This window comes from Paroedura picta, chromosome 9 (assembly GCF_049243985.1).
Source record: "Paroedura picta isolate Pp20150507F chromosome 9, Ppicta_v3.0, whole genome shotgun sequence".
NCBI classification, from domain to species: domain Eukaryota; kingdom Metazoa; phylum Chordata; class Lepidosauria; order Squamata; family Gekkonidae; genus Paroedura; species Paroedura picta.
Genome location: NC_135377.1, coordinates 34,338,504 through 34,364,394, shown reverse-complemented (window position 1 = coordinate 34,364,394; position 25,891 = coordinate 34,338,504). Strand labels below are relative to the sequence as shown.

The window sequence follows — 25,891 nt, the reverse complement described above, 5'->3', positions numbered from 1 at the left end:
GGTTGAGATCCCAAAGTAAGAAGAAGAAGAGTTGGTTCTCATATGTCACTTTTCTTTACCAGGAGTCTCAAAGCAGCTTACAATCTCCTTCCCTTTCCTCTTCCCATAACAGACACCCTGAGAGGTAGCTGAGGCTGAGAAAGCCCTGATATTACTGCACTCAGTGCTGTGGCAAGCCCAAGGTCACCCAGCTGGCTGCATGTGGGGGAGCGGGAAATCAAACCCAGTTTACCAGATTAGAAGTCTGCGCTCCTAACCACTACACCAAGCTGGCTCTCACCCAGAAAGGCATCTTTATTATATTCAGAAGGCTAAGTTTTGCGAAACAGATGCCAACTAGATAGAATTCCTTCCCATTAAATAAACTAGAACCTTCTTTTTTAGCAAATATGTATTCTTGTAATGCATCTGTTTCAAGGAGCAGAATATTAGAATCTAGAATAGCCTTCCTTACTGTTGAGAAACTTCTGAAATATTCTTCAGGATTTGAGAAACTCCAGAAGCAGCACAATTGTGCAGAATATGGTTGGGAAGCATCGTTGTGTTCATGCCCACCCAGGGCCCCTCCTCTTCCCACCCCCTCCAAGCCCATCACTGTCCATTTTGGGAGGGGGGACAGATCAACATGACTATATATGGTCATGTTACCCAATGAATATTTTACACATTTAAAAAATATATAAAACATTAACTCCCACCCATTCAGGAAACACTTCCAGAATCATCAAGAAACCCTAGGGTTTCACAAAAACCTGCTTGAGAAAGCCTGATCTAGACCAAATGACTCCACATTGCAACTCCTCTCTCTGTCTTCTGCTTTGGTTCCAAATAAGCTCTTCTGTTGTAGCTCCAGAGCTCAGATACCTTGCTCAGTATCCTTCTTATCTAAAAAAGGGAAGTCTAAATGGGAGCATGGGGCTCCTCTCCCAGTGGGGACATTTTGCCAGGAATGGGTCTCTTTTTTGTGTGTTTATCCATTGTGGCCAGCTGTTTTGTTTTTGCCCATTTCTCAGGAAAGAAAACTCTACTTTTATTGTGTGATTCTTAGAATACATTGGGCATTTTGACAGAGAGTAATAAGTGCACTTGAGAAATATTTTTGAAACAAAGGATTGCAGCAAGGGCCAATTAAGTTGCTCTCTTCAGCAGGCCCATGCTAGTATGTCATACCAATGAAATTTTGAAATGCTAATTTCATGATATGCATATCCTCACAGCAAAGAGAATGATGTCTCACATTTACAGATGTCATATATTTTATTTCATTATCATGCAGTTCCTTCCCCCAAAGGTAAATTATTTTAGACTTCTCAGGCAGTGAGTGCATAATAAATTGTTATGATCCAATTCTCAAGAGGACGAGAACAAAATAACCAGTGAACAGGCAGGCTGCAAGCATTAGGAACAAACTCAGAACATACTCTCTAACTTCAGTAAAAATAGGCAATGCACCTATTATGAACAAATATAATCTGAAAATACAGAAAAAATACCAATCCACCCCCCCACACACACACACATATAAAATATTTAGTAATGGGTTTTGTCAACAAACAATATTTAACCCCTGTCTCAGAAGTTAATACCAATTTTATATCTTTGAATTTTTACATGTTTGCTATAAAACAGTGGTATTGTTCACATGTTGGCCACACAACATTGGAATCAGCTCTTTGTTGTAAGATATTAAGCATATATGAAGACTTAGTGATAATTTTTTCATGGTAGTATAATTGTTCATAGCTATGAATCATATTTCTTTTTTTGTAATACAACTAAATTGCAGTAAAAACAACAACGGCGGCTCAGACTTACTGGGAGCCACCATTTGATGAAACTGAGATGTGAGTAAGGAAGATGGCCTGGGAGCACGCACAGCAGGACGCTGTGTGAACGTGGCATCCCAGGATTGGCAGAGAGGTGGGAGGGTTGGTGCTTAAATAAGAGCTATGTGCTCTGCTCCACCTCTTTGCTAAGAGACATGGGACAGTCTCCCACCCTCCCTCCTGGTTAGTTATTTTGGAGCTGGTGGTGAGGTGCTGGGCCACAGTTGGGAGGAATATGTTAGAGTTTAGATGTAATGTTGCATTAGTGTTACTTGCCACAGCTTGTAGGTTGGCAAGGGGTGGAGCCGGTTTTGGGGGAAGTTTGTCCGGCGAGGCCAAGCTCCCAAGGAGGGGCCGCTTTATAGAATCAAGTGACATGCAAGTGGGTGCTGACTTGGAGGGGGAGGCAAAGGGACTTGCAATGCCATGTGGCCTGGGATGGGACCAGATGGAGGTGTGTGCCACCTCTGACATCCCAGGTGGACACATCCTTTGATAGGATCTTCAGTGACATATGGACCCATGTTCTTGAATGGTAACCAGTGCAGGCTTTGGCCATTGTGGTTATGGGGTAGTTGGCTGACTACTAGGTGGCTTCTAACCTCCTGCCATGCCAACACTCCTGGCAATACGTTAATAAAAAGCTGTCACCTTATGTTACTCCAAAAAAGAATGGTATGGGTGCATGTCTTCTCTGAGTGAGGCTGCCCTCCTTCCATTCAGTGTGGAGATTCAGTGTTTCTGCTATTGCTTGGTCCTCCCTGTCTACCTCTATGGTTCCAGTAGAGGACTTGGATGTGGAGAAATGATTAACCACATTCTCCCAAATCCTGGAAAAAGATGTAGAGTCTTTTCTATGGCTTACCACTAGGCCCCTTATAATTACTTGCCCCACAGCCTTCCCTAATCTCTCATACCTATTCCCCTTTAGCCTGAAAGCCTAGCAGATCTGTCCCAGTGGCAGCTGCTGCTGGCAGCTTCTTGAAGAGGCCACTTGGTGCTGTACACTATAGGAGCTATGCATTGCCTTGACTTGCTGGCATTTTTATCATGAGGCCAGTCACAGAAGCTGTTGAGACCCTGAAGATTGAGACCAGGGTCATGACCACCTGCTGCAGCCAGGGTAAGTCTGGAAGAAAATCCAGCCTGACATACTAACTCACCCTATCCAGTAATTTAGTAGTAGTAGGCAAAATCATGACTCAGTTCATCCCGAAGCTGGTTGCAAAATGATCCAGCAACCATTCTTTTCCAGCTGAACAAAGAGGGAATTCATCCTATGTTAGCTGTATGTCAGAAACTGATCATTGGAGAAATATATGAAAAATTGATCTATAGAGAGCATAAAATAAATTTTAAAAGCTCAAGTGATATGTAGCACAACATTAAATGTAAAACTGTGGGAACTATAGCAGCATTCATGTCATCGGAGTAGGCAGCCTGAAACTGTCTCTAGTGAAGCTCTTTTGCAAGTGCCAAAACTGATTACTGGAACTGTCTGCTCTGCCCTGCCCTGCTAACATAGTGGAAAAGTTGTTCCTATGTTAACAGATGAGAAATGTCTTTGGACTTGTCAAATCTATGATAACTAACTTTGTGGGACGTAGTAATAAGAAAAAGAAAGGATCACGAAACTGAGCTATATACAGACAATTTAAAGAAAAATACCTGAGCATTAGAAGAACAACTGCCAGACATACTCTCTAAAATTGTCAGCTTCCTAGAAAAGATCCAAAAACCTACAGTGCTATTAAAATATAAGAAATATAAGAGACCTTTTAAATTCTTTTTGTCTCAAAGTCAAAATGAAAATAAGAGCTAATAATTAAAGCATCTGAATTATGGATAGACTCTGTGACATTGTGATACATCAGTTGTCACAAACCATCCATTATATTTAGCTCCTACAAATAGGTTTTCAGCAAGTGTAAAGAAACTAGCTGCTTCCAACAGATTTGGCATAATTTCACCTCCCTTGTCCATACAAAATGACTTGTTATTTGCAAATCATTGTTTTTTACATCCTAGAAGCGAATGTTTTGGAGGGGGGAACAATACAACTGCAGCATGAAGTGGTGGGAAATTACCATTGATCAACAGACATAGAATGAGAGCTGACACTATAAGGTAGGATACCAAATGGCCAATTTTACAGTAAATGAAAGAGGATTTGCAGCACTCACTGGCCAAAACTCCATACTGAACCTAACTGCAGTGCATATGATAGGTGAGGTGCAGACAGCTGGGTGACCTTGGGCTCACCACAGCACTGATAAAGCTGTTCTGGCCGAGCAGTAGTATCAGGGCTCTCTTGGCTCCACCTACCTCACAGGATGTCTGTTGTGGGGAGAAGGAAGGAAAGGGGATTGTAAGCCGCATTGAGACTCATTCGGGTAGGAGGCATATCAGAACCAACTCTTCAGAAGAGCTGGGCTTCCTCTGTTTGTGATCTTATGAGAGGGGCCACACTGGCTGAAATGTCACATGGGCAGATTCAAGCCTCTTCCAGCTAAGCTTTAATGCTTGAGGGAGCTATACTATGCCCCCCTTCTAGCCACAAAGTTTATGGGTCAAGGATAATGACATCCCTCAAGTTGTCCCTGAACTAGATATAGGTAACACAAGAGAAATACACCACATATTTTCAAACATTTATTTTATTTATATTTGGATTTATTTCCTATTGCTCTCAACTATGTATTCCTCTGTAGATTTTCTCCAAAACTTACTGTGCACGACTTCTGCATACGCATTCTGGGAAACCATGATACTACTAGTATCCCGCCCACTACAAGGGAGTTTGCAAACAGTAGCACACACCTGCAAGAAGGCACATTCTGTCCTCTGGGTACCTTGAGTCAGTCACTTCACAGGGTTGTAAGGATAACTGGAGAAGAGAATATTGTAACCCACTTGGGTTCGCACAGAAGAGAAAGGTGGAATATAAATGAAATACATAAATCAATACTACTAGATATTGTGGAGGTGTGCCATGTTTTTATCCTATCATTTGTCCATGGAGCTTAGTTCTATACTCTTAAATTTTATTTTAACATAGACTGCAAGGAAGAGATTGGCCAAGCAAGTTTCATGGCTGAACTGGACCTTCTCCTCCCAGTCCTAGTCAAACATTTTACATTGCACTCTTAGATATAGCCCAAGATGACATAATTAGCAAAGCCCAGTCAAAGAATCAGCAGAAGTTCAGTCCAGGAGAAACAGTTTTGACCATCTGTTTCAGAAACAAAACTTTTCATTAAAATTTATATTATAATGGATATACACAACTTTCAGATACTCATGATTTACACCCACAGTTTGTTGTAATACTACTTCACAATGTATACAAATGTCCGAAGGAAGAAGCACAACTGTCTGATGAAGCAGAAAGAGACACCCAGGAGAAATATTCTTAGAAAGACACCTGCTTTGCTGTATGCTGTATAGATCGATATCTCTCTGCATAGTAGGGTTGCCATGTTTCTACAGAGGGCTGTGGATTTCTTGCTCCTGCAGTAGATTTTTTCTTCCATCATTAAGCTGGGTAGCAGGAGAAGAATAAAAGGCAAATAGTGGAAAGTGATGGCCATCATCCCAACAATGTGATGTCGCGGCTAGTACAGTGCATTGCTGGGTGTAAACTGCACAGAGTTTTTATTCCAATCCCAGGTCGATTCAGTCCCTGCCGTCTACACAGAATGTGATTTCTGTTTTGATTTTGAGTGATTTAAATTTTCCTTCTGCAACAAGCATGATTAATCCGGAGTGACCCTACCTTTATCGTGCGATATCTTAGAGTGCTTTTAACCCTCAATATTTTAAGAATCAGATTGAGAAAGCAGGCTGTTTTGAATCTGGGCTCTACTCCATGGCAGAGATTCCCTGATGGGCCATAGCTGCCCATGTGACAAGCTTGCCTTAAAGGAGAAGCCCCTAATTTCATTCCACTTCTGTTGGTCTTGGATTTTTTTCTCCATCCTCTGCCTTCTTCGATCTCTCCCCCCCTCCAAGAAAATAAAGAGGCTGTACTGGGCTCCCCCCCCCTTCTGAACTACCCTAACCATGTGCAGAACACTTTTCTGTTTCAATGGGGAGGGGGGGGGAGAGGAAGACCTGAGTTCAAATCAATCTGAATTCAACAGGATTGACAATGGAATAAACAAATTAAGTGCAGAATCAGCCCTGGTGACTCTCTAGCATTCATTCAAAACTTGATTGTTTTGACCAAAAGCAACAGCATCCCCAGGTATATGCTGATGTCATTTCAGGTTGCATGACACCCCCCCACCCCCCACCCCCACTGTGAATCTCTCACTGTTTGCCAGGCCCTTACTGATGACAAATAAAATATACAAGATGATAATTTGTTTTGTTTTCAGGTCTTCCGTTGAAGTATGCATAGTTCTTACGGGTTATAACTAGCCAAAGCTACTGATGAACTGAAGCCAAAACTGCCATTCTGCTAGCAGCTACCAACATACACATTCCAAGATTTCCAAAAGTGAAAGGATTGATGTATTTTCTCTGTTTGGAGTATTTATTTTAAAGATTTTTGCACGTATATATGTAATTTATTTATTGGTTTACCGTTCTCTGAGCAAAAGGCTTCTGGCTCTAATTGAGTGTGGGGAGAAATACCTAACACACTTAGTATCTGAAATGATTGATTTTTTTCTATGCTGTTGATCAATGAACCCAGTATTTGTCATTGGTGTGTTCCATTACTGCATTGATTTAAAGAGGAGTGAGATGTGTCATCCAGAAGACAGAAAAGGAGTCCGCTATATTCTAAAATATTTGAACACAGCTTAGCATTGCATGCTTAGCAATTGCTTTTGCTGTCCTCATTATTCACACAAGGATGCTTTAAAAATAAATATGGTTTTGTTACAGGAAGCGATTAGGTAGACTGTACTTTGTCTTACCTTTCAAACGGACTGTCTTCATTTAGTTCTTCCCCAGGAGAAGCTTCTCTTAAAGGAGCTCTTCCTTTGTTTCCCTGCAGTGTCTTAATTGAGCATTTGAGCGGCATTAAAAGCATGCGTGCATATAGTTTCCAATAGGATGTATATTTCTGAACGGAATCTGCATTTGAATACCTTTTTTTTGGCTTCCCACCAGCACCTGCAAAAAAAAAAGTCTGTTTAAGAAGAAAAGAGAATATATTTGCAAGTTTAATTTCCCTGAGGAGTAGTAGGCTTTTCAGAGCAACTTTGATATGTTTTTCTTTTCTTTTTTGTGTAACCTGTGGTTTAGTACTTATTCAAGTTTTTCATTTATATTTGCATGATAAAAGACTGCCACGTCTTTTTAAAAAGACCCCTCTTGAAAGCCTGAATTGTTCCTGAAGATTCCAAAGAGCAAAAGAAGAATAAAATAAATCTCTCTCCAAAATTAGCATAATCTTCTAACATCCACGACTTTAAGGGATCCTACAGTTGTCTGTTGGAAAGTACATGAATAAATAGTGCTTGAATTGTTTCAAGGCAATGTTTCAGTGCGAGTCTGTAATTCCATTTTTAGAATTAGACTGGCCTTAGTGATGAAATGTTTGGCGTTCTGTGTTAAAAACCTTTCCCATGGATTCTGTTCAAACAACAAACAAACAAAGAAACCGGGTTGCTTAACATTTTGTCTGGGAATCAAAACTTGAGACTTGTAGGCAAGACTACAAGGGAACACATTGCAAAAGAGACAGAGCTGTTCGCTGTCTCTTTCATCTTACTTCCCAACTTGTAATATATATAAATTAATAGCAGAACTCAATGCAGGATGTGACATCACTGTGTTGTACATTTCTTCACTTCCAATAATGCAGTGCGGGACAGAGAAACATGCATTGCATTGGTGTCAGATCACTGGACATTATAAGGAAGAGGGAGGAAAAAGACATAGATTGGTACCACTTAGTATGGTTCTGCTTTTTGAGAAACTTCTAAAAATTAAATGAAAAATATATAGCAAAGTTAACACTTCCTAGTTAAATAATTTTCTGTTATTAAGTATTATGCTAAGGATTTTTGTTTGTTCTGTTTCTATGTTTCTTATATCTACAAGCCACTTGGAGTCTGAGGCCTCGCTGATACCTGGTATTCCACATGAAAAAGTAAATTAGTGGGGTTGGAATGGATATCCCAGTACGATTGGTAGATTACTAAATGTAGGCTATCACTTTTGCATGTGTACACTATTTAAAGTATTTATAAAGAGAGATAATTTTTAAAAAATTATTTGTTAGTAGACAGTTCATTTATACTCGATTCTAAGCAGACGTATAACCTAAGCCTGCCGGGTTCAATAGAATTAGAAGGGTATAACTGTGTTGCATATGATTTGTTATTGTGTATGCCTAAGCAATATAATTACTGAGAAAAAGGAATAGCATAAATAATTTTAGGTTCAGTAGTAAGGGATCTTTTTCATCTCCTATAATTATATTCATCTGCAATAGAAATTCTTTGTTTACCATTCCTGAAATTCTGCAGCAGGTCTGGTGTGGATCAGGCCTTCAGTAGCCCCACGCTAAGGGAATGTGGATTCTTCCTAATTCCCTTTCTGCCCTGCGGGTGCCAACACAAGCTTTCCTGCAGCAGTTCCGTGTAGACAGGAAGAGGTTGGGATATTCTGTACTATCATGCCATTTCTGAGGTTTCTCAAAGCTTGAAACATGTTTCGGGGGTTTCTCAGTGGTAAAAAAGTTGAGAAAGACAGGGGTAAACTGTGAATTAGAAGTTATAAGTTTAACAGTTTGTCTCAATATAGACTTGTAATTGTGATGCTTTGCAACCCATCTGTGAAAAAACTAGAGTTCTGTTGGAAGAAAGTGAGATTATGGGTTACATCTTTAAACCACCCGTGGTGCCGCGGACTAAATAAAGCAGTAAGGGCTGGTGGGGAGGAGTTAGGGTGGGCTCTGTACGGGATAAAAACTCGGAGGAGTGAATCAGAAGCCGCAAAGCGGCTCCTGATTTGCTCCTCCAAGTGGCACTCCAGGGCCAAGTGTCCAATAGGGAGGCGCGCTTTGCGCGCCTCCCCATTGGACACTTAGCCCATCTCGAGGACAGCCCGCCGCTAACTCCACACTCTTCCCGAGCCACTATTCTGCCTAGATGGCCGCTAGGGAGGAGGCTCGCCCCACTTCCCTGGGCGAGGGGAAAATAGCTTCCCCTCGGCCCAGCGACTGCCCTTCCCTGCCAACGGACCTGGCCTTCTTATACACCAACATTCCTCAAACAAAAGCTGTAACAATCATACAGAAGACATTAAATAGAAGGGATGACAGTTCCCCCCCTCCCTTTCCTTCTTAATAATTGTTGATAGCTGCTGCAGGATTGTTGTTAGCTGCGGCAAGTTGACTGGGCAGGAGCCATGACCTATAATTATAAATAAATAATAAACCTTATCAGAAATTGTCCTTAAGAAAAATTATTTCAAATTCAATGGAAAGTTCTATTGGCAGAACGAAGTTATATCAGATATGATACAAAATGGAATTCCACAGGCATATAAAGTCAAATTCTTCCAGTAGTCAATTCTCATTTGAACGGGTTCCCGGGTTATTCAGTTCCCCATTTTCCCTGTCTTCTTCAGTGATTGTGAGACTTCCAATGTTTTCAAGTTGTAGTGTATCGGTGTATCGGTTATCTCCTTGATTCTTAGCTCATCAAATTCTGGAGTCCTTACCATGATGAACCCAAATCAAAGTTATAGCCAAGGGGACCCTCATTACTCCAGAGGTGGCAAATTTATATATGAGTGGTTTTGAATATACGTTCTTCACATAATCCATTTCTATGTTAGAAAATGGTGATGTTATATTGATGACATTTCTGTATTATGGAAGGAAAATGTAGATCAATTACAAACATTCCAAACCTGGTTTGACAATGGAGATATTAACATGAGACAATAGGTGAAATTCAGAAACAAACACATTTCTACACGTTTGTATAGAAAACCAACTGACAAAAATTTGCTCTTCAGGTATGACAGGTACCACCCACCACATCTTTAACACTTTGCTATATATAAGTGAAAATTAAGTTCAGTATGGACAAGGGTAAAGTTCTACATTTAGGTAGGAAAAACCAAACACACCGATATAGGATGGGGGAGACTTGTCTTGGCAGTAGTATGTGCAAAAAGGATCTAGGAGTCTTAGTAGACCATACATTGAACATGAGTCAACAGTGTGACTCGGTAGCTAAAAAGGCAAATGGGATTTTGGGCTGTATCAAACAGAGTATCGTGTCCAGATCACAGGAGGTGATGGTACCGCTTTACTCTGCTCTGGTTGAGCCTCGCTTGGAGTACTGTGTTCAGTTTTGGGCACCCCAATTGAAGAGGGATGTAGACAAACTGGAACATGTCCAGAGGAGGGCAACAAAGATGGTGAGGGGTGTGGAGACCAAGACGTATGAAAAAAGGCTGGGGGAGCTTGGTCTGTTTATCCTGGAGAGGAGACGACTGAGAGGGGATTTGATAGCCATCTTCAAATATTTAAAAGGCTGCCATATGGAGGATGGATCAGAGTTGTTTTCTCTTGCCCCAGAAGGACGGACCAGAAGTAATGGGATGAAATTAATTCAAAAGAAATTCCGTCTAAACATCTGGAAAAAGTTCCTGACAGAGTGTTTTCTCAGTGGAACAGGCTTCCTCGGGAGGTGGTGGGTTCTCCATCTTTGGAAATTTTTAAACAGAGGCTGGATAGCCATCTGATGGAGAGGCTGATTCTGTGAAAGCTTAAGGGGGTGGCAGGTTACAGTGGATGAGCGATAGGGTTGTGAGTGTCCTGCATAGTGCAGGGGGTTGGACTAGATGACCCATGAGGTCCCTTCCAACTCTATTATTCTATGATTCTATGACATATATTTGGCGAAAGGCCTCCTGGACAGAGCCTGTCTGGATCCTGGCTAATCCCCCCCTTGTGCCCTCCCCTGCATATCTGCCGACAAGACTTGTCAGGCACTTACTGCCATTTGGTGCCTGGCCGTTGCTGGGAATGGAGGTGGTGGTCACCAAGAGTTCCAGGGTCACGGGGGTGGGGGAAGCGGTTCCTTCCAGGCTCCTGCTAGGCCTGAGAAGGTCCTGTGCATCCTTCTCTGTGTCCCTGATGCTTCCCTGGGTAAGGGGGAAGGCCGGTGCCAAGCTCATATTCAGTCTGACTCTATAAATGAAGGCTTGGGGGAAAAAGCATTTGCAAGAATTGTACATATTGGATGACATTCCAATATACAATAAAAGATCTATTGCTGCTTATAAAAAATGGCTAGTTTTTGTTACCCATACAAAAGTATACAAGCTTTTCTACCCGGAACCAGCCTTCAAGTGGATTGCTTTCCCTGTGGGCTTTACTGGGGTTGCAAAAACACAAAATCCATGAAATAGTTCACTAATACAAACAAAAACCCGCAGACTTCTTGTTTTGGGCTATATATAAATTTTATAGATGGGATAACAGGATTCTGTTGAGAAAAGAAGCTGAATGGATTAAAAACCCTGCACCCAAATGGGTTAAATAAGAACATATTCTGGCAGATGTTTATATAGATATGGGGTAGAACAACTCCAGACTGCTCACTTTAGTGTATGTATGGGAATGAAACCAAAAAGTATCTAAATGGTTAGTATAATTTTTAATAGCCAAATTAATTGTGAATTTATGTTATATGTAGTACTAATTATTTCTATTAGGTGCCACCTATGAAACACGTGGGATTGTGTAACTACTACAGCTTCTATTTCCCTCTGCACCAATTTGTTTCTTCATCTTCATTTTGCCTTGCTGTAGCCCCTTTTTCTTCACTAACTCAGTTCTTGTACTATTACTATGATTCCTCTAGTGTATATTTTCAAGAGTTTGATCTCATGTTAATGACCTGAAAATAATAGCATTTTCTCTCGGCTAAGTTTTGAACATCCTGTTACAGTAAAGCTGATAGCTAGAAGGTATCAGTGGAAGAGATCACAGGTTTGTTGGACAAGAATTAAGAGTTGGTAAATCAGAGTTCATACTTATTTTACATATTTATAACTGCTTTTATCTAGGTGATTTTCAAAGGAAGAATGTTAAAAGGAAGAGGGCCATTTACAATAGTAATAGTAGGTGGCACCTTTAAGAACAGCTAAATTTTATTCGAAATATATGCTTCCATGTGCAAACTCTTCTTCATGGCATTTAACAATGGATCACAAGAGTTGCTTATTTTTAAAGATTATTTTTCCAGGTTTCAAGCCACAGATCAGTATGTGATTTTACTGTAAAGTAATCTACTGTGAGTCACACAAGGTAGTATAGAAAATAGATATCTATATACAATAAAATGTGTTGTGCAAGCCCTCTGATTTGTCATCAGGGGGAGAGCCATTCCCCTCAGGTCGCAGAACATTGCTACCCTAGCTGTCTTGTTCATAGGCTGAAAAAGGCCCCCGTGAGGACACAGGAAGCAGCAGGGCAAACTGCCCCATCTCGAACACCCAATGGCAGCCCAGCCCAGTGGTGCTGGTGTGGGAAGGGTCTGAGAGACTTCGTATGTGTAGATGCAAACTCCTTCAGATATACTGAAATAGATTTCCTCTAACATTACATATAGGTAGGGGGATTAGTTGCTAGGAAGGGCTAATTAGAGTAGAGTATGCCACTGGACTCAAAGTTTGTTCTCACATCTGTTCTCTTGTATTTGCTAATTTGTTGCCATTCACAGATCTTATCGACCACCCTAATCCAATCTCAGCTGTAATTGCCCACTTACTTATGCATCTTGACAGTAATCAGCTCTTCTGGGCAACTAATGCCCCCCATATGTAATGGTTGAGGAAATTCTTTTTCAATGTGTCTGAAGGCTTGCACAAGCGCACTTCTACCCTGAATAAAACTTGGTTAGTCTTAAAGTTGTCACTGGATTCAAACTTTGTTCTGCTGCTTCAGACCAACACAGCTATGCACCCGAGGTTTCCCAAGTTACTGATCCTGGACAAATTCACTATCTAAAGTGAAGGTACCCTGGCAAGCACAGCTCAGAACTTCATGGCCCCCATGCCAGTGACTGGAGTTTCTTAGGCACCAAACTCACGTAGGGTACAAAGTCATACTAGATTCAGATGCTTGATGTGTAGGTGATATATGGCAGGAAGAACAAAACCCCTGCTGTAGCAGAACTTCCATTAATTTACACAGAAGGAGTTTGTATTAGAGTGTGATACAAGCATGATTTTTTGTATGTTAATGAGATGACAGAGAAAATAATTGGAAATGAGCTGATATTATGTCCCTATCCCACTCTACATTCTTGCTTGAGTTTTAATTATATCTGGCTAAACACGGTAACTGAATAATGTACTCAATTAACTTGATTATTTCACGAAATTGATTTCAGGAATTATTTATGTCATTTTCAACTGTTCCTGTAGAGATTTTGAACTAGATCAGAAACTAACAGGACATTCTGGGTTTTCTTTTGTGTCCCTGAAAAGTTTTAAGTTCATTTGAATGATCTTTGGAACTTTTTAAGAATAGTAGCTTAATTTTCTTTGGCTGCCTTCACATTAATTTATCGCAAAATGTTGCATAACATGGTCACAGTTGGCAGTTTCAGCTCCATCATTTGCTTTATTGACCATTTTACCTAGCTCAGTCATTTTTCAGTTTTCTAATTTCTCAGGTTCAAGGAGATGCTGTCTTTCAGTAGTTAGATGTATTCCTGCTGGGGTAAATCAAACCCATTCCTTATGTTTTAAGCAAGTATTGTGATTATATACAATTTGAAGGTCTACTGTCAACCTATGCTCCACTGAATCTATGTACATTCACTGGAAGTTATGACGAACCTGATCCATCTCCCTTCCTTGCCTGCCTAAAAGCCTCCGGGAGCATGTGAAGGGTTGGAGCCAACTTATTTTATTCATTTATTTATTTTTAAATTTATATCTTGCCTCTCCTGACAAAGTCGATTTGAGGTGGCTTACAAAATAAAACAATAAAACAAAATCCCATAAAATACGGTACAACATTAAAACAGACATATTCCCAACAACCATTCAGTTAAAAATCTAGCATCAAACATCTAAACATCAAGATGTCTGTAAAAAAATTTTAAAGCCCTCACAACTTCGCTTCTCCGGCCTCAAGCCCCTTGCCTGTTTACCCCTGTAAACTTGCTGTCAACATCCAAGTTACTTGATCCCCAAATCTCCCTCTCAGAAGCCCAGCTCCCTGAGAGTGCAGTGCATGTATGTCTGTATTTGAGGTAATTGTGCCCCTCCTTTTCTGCCTTCTAACCCTCTGGTTATTCCTTTGTAAAAACATTGTCCTAGACAATTCCATTTTATTACACCCCTATTTCCTTTATGAAACTGCCATCCTGTGTAGAATGATAAAAGTATGGGGCAGTTCCTGACTTCCTCAAACTTGCCATTCTGTAAAGTGGGAGCCACAACAGGGAATGCCCTTACAGGCCACTGACTCTTTCTCCTGGTTTTCCTTCCATTATTAAACTGTCATGTCATGCCAGACATAATGCAAAGGCCTGGTGCAAAGTTGTAATATTGGGAAATATATTAAGAGTATCAGTGGGGTTGCCACAATGGCAGGGACCTGTGATCACAAACTACTTCAGTAACACTTTAAGGCCTTGTTTTGTCTTGCAGAGCAAGTCAAAAATTATATCACTACAACTGTTAGTTGACCTTTTCTATATAACAGCCTAGAATAATTTTTTGCAAAAGTGAAATACAGGATTAAACCTACTTCATTATAATTCAAGCTACCACGAGTTATAGCCCCCCAAGGATCTTTGCAGTCAGATTAATGTAATGTGAAATATTGGTTAAAAGACACTAAGTCATTCCAAAAGTACAGCTACCCCTAAGCTACTGACTGCTTTATGAGGGCAAATTACTTCAAAGTCGTTGCTTACAGTCTTTTGAATTACAGGAATGTTCTAATCAATCCGTCATTGCATTGCAATTGATAAGTAATGATTACCTGTGGCAGTAAGGTATTTCCCTATTATTTAAGCTATTTGTCTAATGTATGAATGTTTATAATGTCATATCCTGCACTTAGCAGACATTTGCTTCTTTGATGCTGAAATAGCCTTACCCAAATGCAATAGTGCACACATATCAGATCTCTCCAAACCTCAGCCAAGGAGATTCTGCAGCTTCCAATATGGAGAATTGTTTATCCACCTCAGTTTGTTGCATTTTATTTATTGACTTTGATTTATTAGCTGTCCTTCTTTGACAGCAGATTCGGGGTAGCTAACATCAGTAAAACACATAAAATCATTGTTAAATTTTAAAACATTTTAGAAAAGTTTTGTTCGTGACTTGTTTTGACTAGCATAATGTGTGATGAAATCAGTTTCTTCAAAGAGGCTTTTCACACTGAATTTTAATGTATCTTACTGTATCTTCTAAGCTACAATTGCAGCTCTCTGAGTAGGGAAGATGATTGCTGATGTTCCCATCATTAAATTAAGACTGCCTGCAATGTTGCTGAAACTCATTATGAGTCCTTTAGGCGATAGTTAGGTTTTTCCCCTTTTACAATAGGTGCCATTTGCCATATTTCTATCTCACAGTGCTTCTGTCTGTGTGTTGTTTTAAAGCTAAAATGTGATAGGCCACAATGCAAATTTGATTATCAATTCTATGTACTTCACCACAAACAAAACCATTTGTACTATTGTAACCCAGCAGACTCCAGTGGCTACACCTAGTCCTCTCCTAAATGATCTTTTCTATTTGGAGATCTGCAGCTGGAGAGCGGGTTCAAATCAATAAATGACAGTACCTTTGTGGCTTTCAAGCAATTAATGAATTTGCTTGAAAAAGAAAACATTCAAGATATTATAGTTTTTAATCTAATATTTATCATAACCCCAACAACTTTACAACAGTATGTATAACTGTGCCATAATAGTTATGAACATAGCAACATTTGCAGAGGTAGGAGCTTCAGTGCCCAGTAACACAAAGAAAAAAGCATGTCCTAGAGTCTCAGTGCAGGGATTCCCTTTTTCAGTGGCTCCTGCTGCTGCTGTTGATGCTTTATATCTCTGGCCTGAGCCTGCGAAAAAATTAGTTCCTTCAGTCAAGCTCCAGGCCGTCTCTTTCCTGCTGCAGGCAAGACTGGCACAGTGGAAAGAATTTTAAACAGTATCTTTACCGCAAATCAGTTTGCATGACAAACCCTTTCTTTATCATCTGTATATCTCCTCAGGATACCTAAATCCACAAATTGGGCCCACACTGAGATAAAAGAGATTTTTCTACAAACTTTACAGAAAAATATGAAATCAGTAAAAAAAAAATGACATGGGGGTTTAAATCCCCCTTAAAAACCAAAATGTTGTCAACACATGGGCCTCCTCCTCTTTTTGCAGGCCAGCGGCATTGCTGTTGTTGGTGGTGGGAAGTCCAGGAGCCACAGTGGCCTCAGATGCACTGCTCTTAGTGGGGGAATGGCCAGGAGCTGCAGTGCATCCGATTGCAGTGCTGTTGGTGGGGGTGGAGTGGCTGGGAGGCATGGTGAGCTTGAAAGCATGGCCAGTGGTGTCAGGGGAAGGACGGTGTAGCTTCTCCCATCACTGGTGCAGCCAAGGCTGGGAGTACATGGGGAGATTGCTGTGTAGGGTTTCTGGGATCCCACAGGGGCTTTTGTCTTGAGCAGCACTGAAGTGGCCATGCAACAGGCATGAAGACTGGCATAGGGGACTCCATTGTCCTCAAAGCCATCAAAACTGAGGCAGAAGCATAAATGTTGGATGGGTGAGCAGGACCCATCATTCCTCACCACTGACATTTGCAGTGAAGGAGAGGTTTCTACTTCTAAGGACAGAGTTCTGGGCAGTAGGAGAGTCTATGCTAGAGACAGCAGCCCAATTGACAAGCTGTTCCTCTCTCCAGCATCCTTCTCTGCATCATCTACCTGCTGCCTTGGACCTGGTGCTGCTTTGCTTGCATGGCAATAGCAGTCCTCCTCTGTTGAGTCCCATTGTCTGGCCCTTTCATACTTTGGCTGGCAGCACACAGCAGTGGCAGGCTGGTGTATTCTGGTGGAGGCTATCTGACCCAATTCAAGCTGCACAACTGTCAGTTACCACTGCCTATCCAGTGCAGTAGGACTGAGCAGTGCAGAGCGAAGGGCTTTGGCCTGGCTAAGTTTCACCCCACTGTGTCCCTGGTGCTGCAGACCTGATCAAGGGCTACCAGTTCAAGTGGCAGTCCCCTGACCCACAGAGATGAGAACAGGTTGGAGGGGAACACAAGGTAGCAGCAACGGTGGATAGTTGCCCATTAGTCACTTAAACCCAGAGATCCATGTCATGGGAAGACTGAAGGTGATACAAATGGTGAAAGTGCTGGGTGAGATGGCAAGTAAGACCTATTGACCTCAAACAAGTTGACCTGGAACTATGTTTCAGGGAGACTTCATAAAGTGTCCATCTCTCCTGTAAGTGAAGTTTTCAGGTTAAAAAATCTAGTTAGACCTCAGCACTGCAGTGCCATCTTAAACAGATGGACTTTCTAATAGACTTTAAAAAGTGTACCTCTGCTTAGAATAGCACTGAGAGTTGCTTTAATTATTATTGCTCATTTATATACAGAACCATTATGTGGAAAGCACAGATGCAGCAACTGTTGCAGGATTTTATCAGCAAATGGCTTTTTATGTGCCATTGAGCATATTCTTGAGAAATTATTCCATGTTGCAGGAATGCACATCATCAAAATGTTCTGTTGGCTTCTCATATCTTACTTTTCTGAGTTTTCCTCATCATTCATGGAACTATTTTTGTCTCTTATTGACATGAACAGCTTCCAGTCAATTTTTGCTTATTGGCTCTACTATTGCTATCTGGCAGAATTAAGGACAATTTGTTGCGCTAACATTTCCTCACACTTCACATAGAATGCTATGCCAGTGTGTTTTGTTTGCTTTTTCTGTCAATATCATTTTGCTATTTAAATATTAAGAACTTGCAATGTAAGAGTACTAGTACATTGTGGAGAAACAATCGCATTAAAAATAACAGAATTATGCTAGCTTTTTTAGACAAAATAGGGTTTAATGGTAAAAACTGCCTGGGTTTCAAACTAGCTTGGTCTTGTCTGTACATGCAATTAGTTGCCAATTAAAACAAAATGATGAATATTGTGAGAATAAATACAACCGAAGGTATTATTCAAGACGGTGGACTGAGAATAAAACCTATACCATTTCTAATATATCTTGTCACGGTAATAATCAGCAGATATAAAACATTAGCCTACTCTAAATGGCAGATTACTCCCGAGTAGAAGGATTAATGACACCATACAAATGATTTTCATAGTGGATATTCCTTTAAATTGCACATTTTAAAGAGGCATAAAGATGAAACAGAGAACTACTTTATCTTAATTTCAGGAAAGGTCAGCAAGGAACCCAAGATGGGTAGCAAGAGTCCAGCAGCACCTTAAAGAGTAACACAATGTCTGAACAAGTGAGCAGTGGCTCATGAAGGCTCATACCCTGCCACAAATTTTGTTAGCCTTTAAGTTGCTACTGGACTCTTCCTCTTTTCTACAGCAATGAACCCAATAAGTGAAGATACAAATAGCAAGACTGAAAATGAACCCTGATACTTTCTGTGGGATTTTGAGAATAGGGACTGTTTACAGATGGCATTTTGAAAGACTACCAAAATGTTCAAAGTATCCCTTGGCTCCTCAAGAGCATCTCAAATTACTCTTGACTACAAATGACTTTACCTAGTAGGACAATTTTCAATACGCTCTAAGATTATTGAAGTAAGACGTGTTATTTGGTCATAATTGAAGGCTGGCATGGAAGTCTCTTTATAAGCCTGATGCAGTATGTATTCTGTGCCATATCGGCAGTCAGGAAGTTTCTTCCATTAAAATATGAAGCAATAGTGTTCATAAGTACAAAAATAGTCTTAAGGCACTGCTTTCTTCCAGCTTGAAAGGGGATGAATGGAAGGAGGACCATCTAGTCACAGGTGATTTTAGAAACATGCATTATCTTTAAATAGGACAGGGTCCTATTAAATAAAAGAGTAAGGCCACTTGGGGAGGAGTTAGGGCGGGCCCTGTCCAGGATAAAAACTCACAGGGCCCAATCAGGAGCCGCAAAGCGGCTCCTGATTGGGCCCTCTGAGTGTCCATCCAAGGCCAAGCAGCCAATGGGGAGGCGCGCAAAGTGCCTTCCTATTGGCCCCTCACCAGGACAGACCAAAATTCCATTCACCCAGCCCAGCCTGGCTGCCAGTCTGCTCCTGACCACTGCAGGGAGAGGAGGTCAGTAGGGTTGCCAAGGGGGATAAGAACGGAGGCTTGGACAGGCTGTGCCATCCCTTTTTGCCCCAAGACTATCCTAACTGTCATGTCCAACTGCAAATTGCCTCAGAACCCTGGCAGGAGGCTGCAGAGTGCTCCCCCCCCCCTTCAGGCCTGCTGTGAAGGAGCCTCTGGCCGGCCCTGACTGAGGCCTTTCCAAGAGCAACGCAGGGGAGCCTGAGGGCCTTCCTTTTGAGGGGGGGGGGGACTTTCCCCTTCTGCCAAACAGTTGGCTGACAGGGAGGCCACAGAAAAGCCCCTTCTCACTTAAAATACTGCTCTGCCCGAGGGTTAGACACAGCCAAGCCATGTGTCTTTCTTCTTTGCAACTCTCTACAGATTTGAGGCCACTGCACAGCGTTATTCTGCAGAGGAAGCTGGCTCTTTTGTCTCCTGTTTCATCTGTACAACAACCCTGTGCAGTAGGCCTCAAGTCTTTCAATTCAACAACAACCTGTGTGGGAAGCCTTAAATGTTTCTTCTCTACCACAACCCTGTCCAAAGTAGCCCTTTCTGCCTGGGGAGCTGATCTTTATACTCTGCAGGTGAGCTGTAATTCCAGGAGCTCTCCAGGCCACACCTGTAGGTTGGCTACCCCTGGGTTGGAAATATTCCTGGAGGTTTGGAGGTGGGACTTCAAAATCGTACAATGCCTCAGAGTCCAGCCTTCAAATGAGCCATTTTTGCCTGCAGTTGGTAGGGAGTGGTGCAGGAGTGTCCCTCCTAGCTTATGGGTTATGGCCAGCCCTTATCAGCAACTGTTTGTATTCTGGGGCGCAGACAGGCAGACCAGCATCAGTCCTGTGAGTCTGGAAAGTGCAGGAAGATCTAAATAAATATTTACAGCCTGAAACTAAATAGAGAACAAGTAAATGTCTGGAGACACATTGTAACTGAAATAGTAACTGGCAAATAACCTTGGCCTGGCAAATAAAAAAACAGTATTAAAAACCTTACTAAGGTCAAGACTGCTGTGCACAGACAGTCTTCCTCTTAGGGTTGCCAGCTTCCCTGTGAGGCTCGCTACCCCACCTCCCTCATGGGGAGTCTGCTATGGGGAGAGAAGGGGAAGACGATTGGAAAATGCTTTGAGACACCTGAGGGGTCACTGCGGCCCATTCCCAGTTCTCTCAGATCTCTCACAACCCTACATACCTCACGGGTTGACTATTGTGGAGAGACAAGTGGAAAAGGTGTTTGTAAACCGCTTTGAGACTCCTTTGGGTAGTAAGCAATAGGGTACAAAAATCCGTTCTTCTAAGAAGCAACCATGAAAGAAGCATGTGGGCACATAACATTTTACCAACAGTGAAAATATGGGAGACAGAAGGAACAGGGTGGACACCTGTGTACTGTGACTACCCCATGTGTATTAGGGCAGAGGGGCATTTCGGTGTCTGTGGCCTAATTCCCACAAGAAGGGAAATGACGCAGAACTGGGGGGAATTGGATGCCATGTAATCTTCCCCTAAGAAGAGTCTCCAGTCTGATTTTCCCTTCACATATCTGAGGACATGGCTGTGGAAAGCTCATCTGTAACCACTATTCCAAAATTCCCAAAGATCAGTCCTCTCCCACAATCAACGAACATTCCACACCACAGGTTCTTGACACCTATATCTCCACACCCATGGCCTCATTTGCCACCATGCCACCACAACCTCCCACACAACACACATGACAACCTCATGCCCTTACAGACTGGACAACTCCTCCCCTTCCTCTTCCCACTGCCAAGCTCTAGCGCCCGTTGTATTCTTGGAGACAACGGGCTTTGCCCCTAGTCTGTTATATAAGTTTGAGTTTCAAAATAAGTCAATCAAAACAATCCTGCCAGATCAGACCCAAGAGTCCTTGTAGCCTAATATTCTATTTCTAGCAGTAGCTAGTTGTTACTGAGACTTTCTATGACAAATTCAGACATGAGAAAAGGGAACATGAATAACTTGTGCTTTCTTTATCCTACACTTATGAGTCCTCTGGGTTGATTTCTCTGCTCCTTGATCTAATTGTTGTTCTTCTCAATTAGGAAAAAAGGTGAGGGTTGTGGTGGTGAGATTGCTAGCCTAGTGTAGTTACAGCACAAGAGAAACACAGTCATTGCAATCAAACAGAAGTTAGCATTAGGTGTGAGCATTTGATTTACTCAAACAAAAAGAAATACTTTGTTTTCTAAGCCAAACATAGATTTTATTATCTGTTTCATCTACTAGTATAGCTGTCTCAAATGAAAGCTGAATTTTTCTGGTTTTTCCAGTGTCAGAGGCCACAAAATACAACCTTCTCTGACACCACTCTATGCATGCATGGTAATTTAGTTTAGTGGAGTGTAACAAAAGGTACTATAGAAATGTAGCTAGGTTTGATGAAGAGAATGTTTGGAAGACAGGAATGCACATAATTTGAAACAACATTGTTCATTAACTAGTAAGTATCTCTGTTATATGTACTATTTGTCAATTAAAAGTAAATTTCTGTCTCATTGATTTTCCTCAGATACATGGTTTAATTGTCTCCGTTTCATGTTTCTTGCAACTTAATTTTGTCAGTTGCCCATTCTGCTAGTTATTTCCTAGTGGACCTTATCCATTTCCTAGTGGACCTTATCCAAGGAAGAAGAGAACATTTACTGAAGCTATTTTTTAGGGAAGCCATATATGTGACAGCTGAACTGTTCAAAGATGCTTAAAGTTACACAGTTCACATACTGGTAACTTGAATGATAAATTGTTCTTCAGGCTGAACGGCCCAATGCCATCTCATAATAATGAGTATTTATAGCAAATTTAATGTTCTCCAAGTGGCATTGTGACATGGAAGCACTGACACTTTTGAAGTTACCCCAATGATTAGATTCTTCAGACTTAATTTATATGATCAATATATAGTACTCTGCATTAAAATGTTATCAATTTTATGTTTTTATTTTTTCAGGGTAGAAAGTGCATGTGCATGTTAGTGTGCCCATGCACTGTTCAGAATAATATAGCACACCCTCATGCACATTTGTCATTTTTATTTATGTATTATTTGATTTGATTTATATACTGCCTTTTCAGACTTGCTGTCTCAGGGCAGTGAACAGCAGTTCAAAATTCAACTTGTTTGGCTTAAGAGAAGTGATAACCTGATAGCTCTGAGCAATATTTTGATTCACTTTAACAATAGGAGTTTGAAATATTTTTTGAGCAAAAGAACAAACACAAGAGGGAATATGTATACTATTGGATTCACCATTGGGTGTTCCATTTCCGACATAAATTACTATTTTCACTACAGTATAAAGACAGTATTCCTAAATGGCACGCCAAGGGTTATGTGTGGGAGTCTCATAACCTTAATTGTTGTTGATCACAACAGGTTTGTTTATTTGTTTATATAGTCTAGTTTTTTCACAGGAACTCAAGGCAGATTACACTGATCCTGATTGGATTACTTACTCCATATTTGTGTGTGTAGTCATGTTTATTGCAAAGCAGATATCAGGACACTAATGGAGATTTGTTTGTTTGTTTGCAAGAGTACTGGGACAATTTCTTGTGTCTCCGTTAAACTTTTTAGTTCCCACAGCATACTCCAACAGAGAAAATGTTAGGTCTGTGTCCACTTATTTCCAGAAGCCTGAATGCAGACTGTGATGGATAGCACTTTGAAAGGTAGCACTACCAAAGTCAGCTAGTGAAGGGCCTCTCTGAGCCTCTGATTGGCCTGCAACAGCTGAGAGGGCATTAATATGTTCTAACTGTGTCCTGAGAATGAGGTAGTCTGATTTGGATGCTGGTTCAGATGGCAGTATGACAGCACTGTAAGATAGCTTCTCATCTAATATGAAGAGAAACACTAGTTAAGGAACTGAGTTTTCTACTGACAACTAATGCTCACTGTGTCTGGACAACTAGGGCAGATATTTGGCAGTGGAAATTTGGGCAATCAGTTGCTTTGCCAAATTGGAAGGAGAATTGTTCTAAGAAGAGAAAGATGATCCCTACCCAGTTAGAAAGGGGGAAACAGGTGTGTGTAATTCCTCAGACTTGTGTGTGTCAGAAAGTGCTTCAGATTCCTCAGTAGGCAGTGGGATACTGTTTCTTCTAGGAAGAGAGAAAGTGGAGTCCCCACTTTCTAGAGGCCAGGGGAGTACAGTGGAACTCAACAGATAAAAAGATTAAAGGAAGAAAAACAGATGTGTTTATGTGGATTATAGTAACAAAACCTCTCAAATTAAAATAAATCTCAGCCACTAACACTATGGACATCTCAAAAGGCTTGTAACAAAGAACTTCTAACTGGGTAACATATGTTTTATATAGAAAAAGCTTGATTCATCATTCCAACTTCTCCATTCCTCCTTATAAAATAAAATATTTCTTTATTTGTTGTTAAAAAGGCCTCAGTGCCTTTCTGATAAAGGTTTATAACAAAAAGGGCTCTATAATTTCCCAAAAAGGTTCCAGGGCTGAGTAAATCCAAAAAGACCTAACAGTGACAGGATGGGATAGTGAACTTTATTTCTATAACTAAGGAACCAGGCTACAAAACTCGTTAAATCTGTGAGAGAGCAACATTTTTATTTGGGAAGAAAAATTGCCTCAGAGTGTGGAAATGTGTAGAACCTTCATACAGAAATTTCAAACTGCTAAAACACATCAGTGCCTTGTTCATGAATATACTTCGGGTTTATCTGTGCTCTAGAACTATTTTGTGTTATGAACTTGTGAACTGTAGAAAAATTAGTACTTCTAGTGTGTGATCACAGAAATGTTTCAAAGATTACATGAAACAGGGTCTTCTCAAACATACATTTTTGCTCAAAAGTGCAATAGTCCCATTAGTTCATACAGATGTTATCTCTTGAGGGTGTGCTGCTGTAAGTATATCACAACTTTCCATAGCTCTGTATTTTGTAACTGTGGTAACAGCACCAGATGATGTATCCATTGCTACTTTAATGTTGGCATATCCTTCATTTCTTACATGCATTGCATTCCTCTACTGCTGTTTATGCTAGCTCTTTAGATAGTTCCAGAGAATAGTTAGAAGTAGTTTCATATCTTCTGAGCATCCAGCTCTTCACTAATGACAGTATGTATGAGGAAGACATTACAGCATGCTATTAAGTGATGAGAATCTAATGAGTCAATCTGTCATTTTAATGGGGAATGATCTGAACATTTTGCTTTTGAAGGATTAATTTTCTTCAAAGGGATTTATTCCAGCAGTTCATTGCCATCATCTTCATCATCATCTTAATGTTACACTCCTATGTACCAATGTCAAAATAAAATGAACAGGGAAGAAAATAAGGGCTACACAGGTATGCGAAAAATGTACATTCAAAGCTACTTGAGTGAGAATAAACAAATGCTCAAGGGGGAAAGGCCCAATGAAAAAGGTGTTATGAGAAAACATTTCATAGAAAAGATGTCTGCTGAGTATCAACAAGAAGAGTATTCCTTGCACATGGAGAAGCTAAAGTAATGGGAGAAGAAAATGTTGCGCATTTTGTCTATATTTCACAGAGATAATATTTCGTTCTGGCATGTACAGTTGCCAAATGGTCCTTTCTCTTAATAATGGCAACGAGTTTGGGCTCATGTGTCCTTTCTAAAGAGAAGGTAAATACTCCTGGCTAGTATGAATGGGGATTAGCTAACCAAATTATTACCTTCCCTTTCTTCTGAGCCCAGTTCCAAATTGCACTCTTTATCCTGATATCATTGGGATCATGGCAAATTACAAATACCTTCTTCTGTTACCTTGGGAGCTCCTTGTCCCCCTTGCAGTTCCCTGTTCTAACTCTTCTGTTGCTATCCCATTTGTCTGCTGGAAGAGGCAGTGCTGATGTCACTCTGGAAGTCTTCCTGTATACTGTCCATTCCTAGTACCTGGAACAATCCCAACATGACAGGGTTTCTAGATGGATATTCTGAGAGATGGATATTCACACAGCACAATTTCTTGTAAGCAGGAAGAGATTCTAACAAAGGATTTTATCCTCTTTTCCCTTTGTTTACTAGGAAAGTGACCTCATGACCTTTAACATCTCAATGCATCGATCCTGGTGGCGAGAACATGGGCCAGGCTGCATACGAAGAGTGGTGCGTCCTCCAGTTCCTGGGATTTTAGATGATTTTTCCTATGTCTCTGTGACAGGCTGCATCATTGACTTCCAGTACCTAGAGGTCATTCACAGTGCCATCCAAATATTACTCTCTGTAAGTGTTCATTCACCGCTAAAATCAGATTATGCTATTTCTTTTTTCAACTTCTGTTTGTTGCAAAAAGCCACCCCTCCCACAACTCTGTGCTATGAAATAACACTAAATATATCACCAAGGGATGCATGTTTTGAAAATGTGTGATAAAAGATCTAGCCAGTTTTGAAAATTCAAAACTGAATTACACATCCACAAGTAATGGTTATTTTTTGTTAATTGTATAAATAGTCTGCACTTCAAAAACTTTCATATTATAGGTTTCTGCATTTGCCCAGGACAGGCCCAGGACAGCGCTGACATCATCTGGAAGTGGGCATTAGCCCTATAACCAGATGAGTGCCGGCCCGGGCCTAATTCCCCATGCAGAAAAGGTACTTTTGAATCAACTACTTTTTCTAGTATATAATTATTTTTTTAAAAAAACTGAATAGTAAAGATAGCAGCTTTGTATATTAGGATGGGGTTTTTGAAAAGAGTACCCTATATTCATGCTTTATGAAGAAA

At 40.8% G+C, this 25,891-nt stretch overlaps 1 protein-coding gene across 3 annotated transcripts in view; it reads left to right on the top strand.

The window, feature by feature from the left end:
* The window catches only part of NKAIN3 (sodium/potassium transporting ATPase interacting 3), a 223,112-nt gene that overhangs the window by 133,110 nt on the left and 64,111 nt on the right, over window positions 1-25,891 (top strand). For all 3 annotated transcript variants that reach the window (XM_077352311.1, XM_077352309.1, XM_077352310.1), the window contains one exon: window positions 25,187-25,384. In XM_077352311.1, coding sequence (XP_077208426.1) covers window positions 25,187-25,384 — 198 coding nt within the window. The remainder of the gene's footprint in view (window positions 1-25,186; window positions 25,385-25,891) is intronic.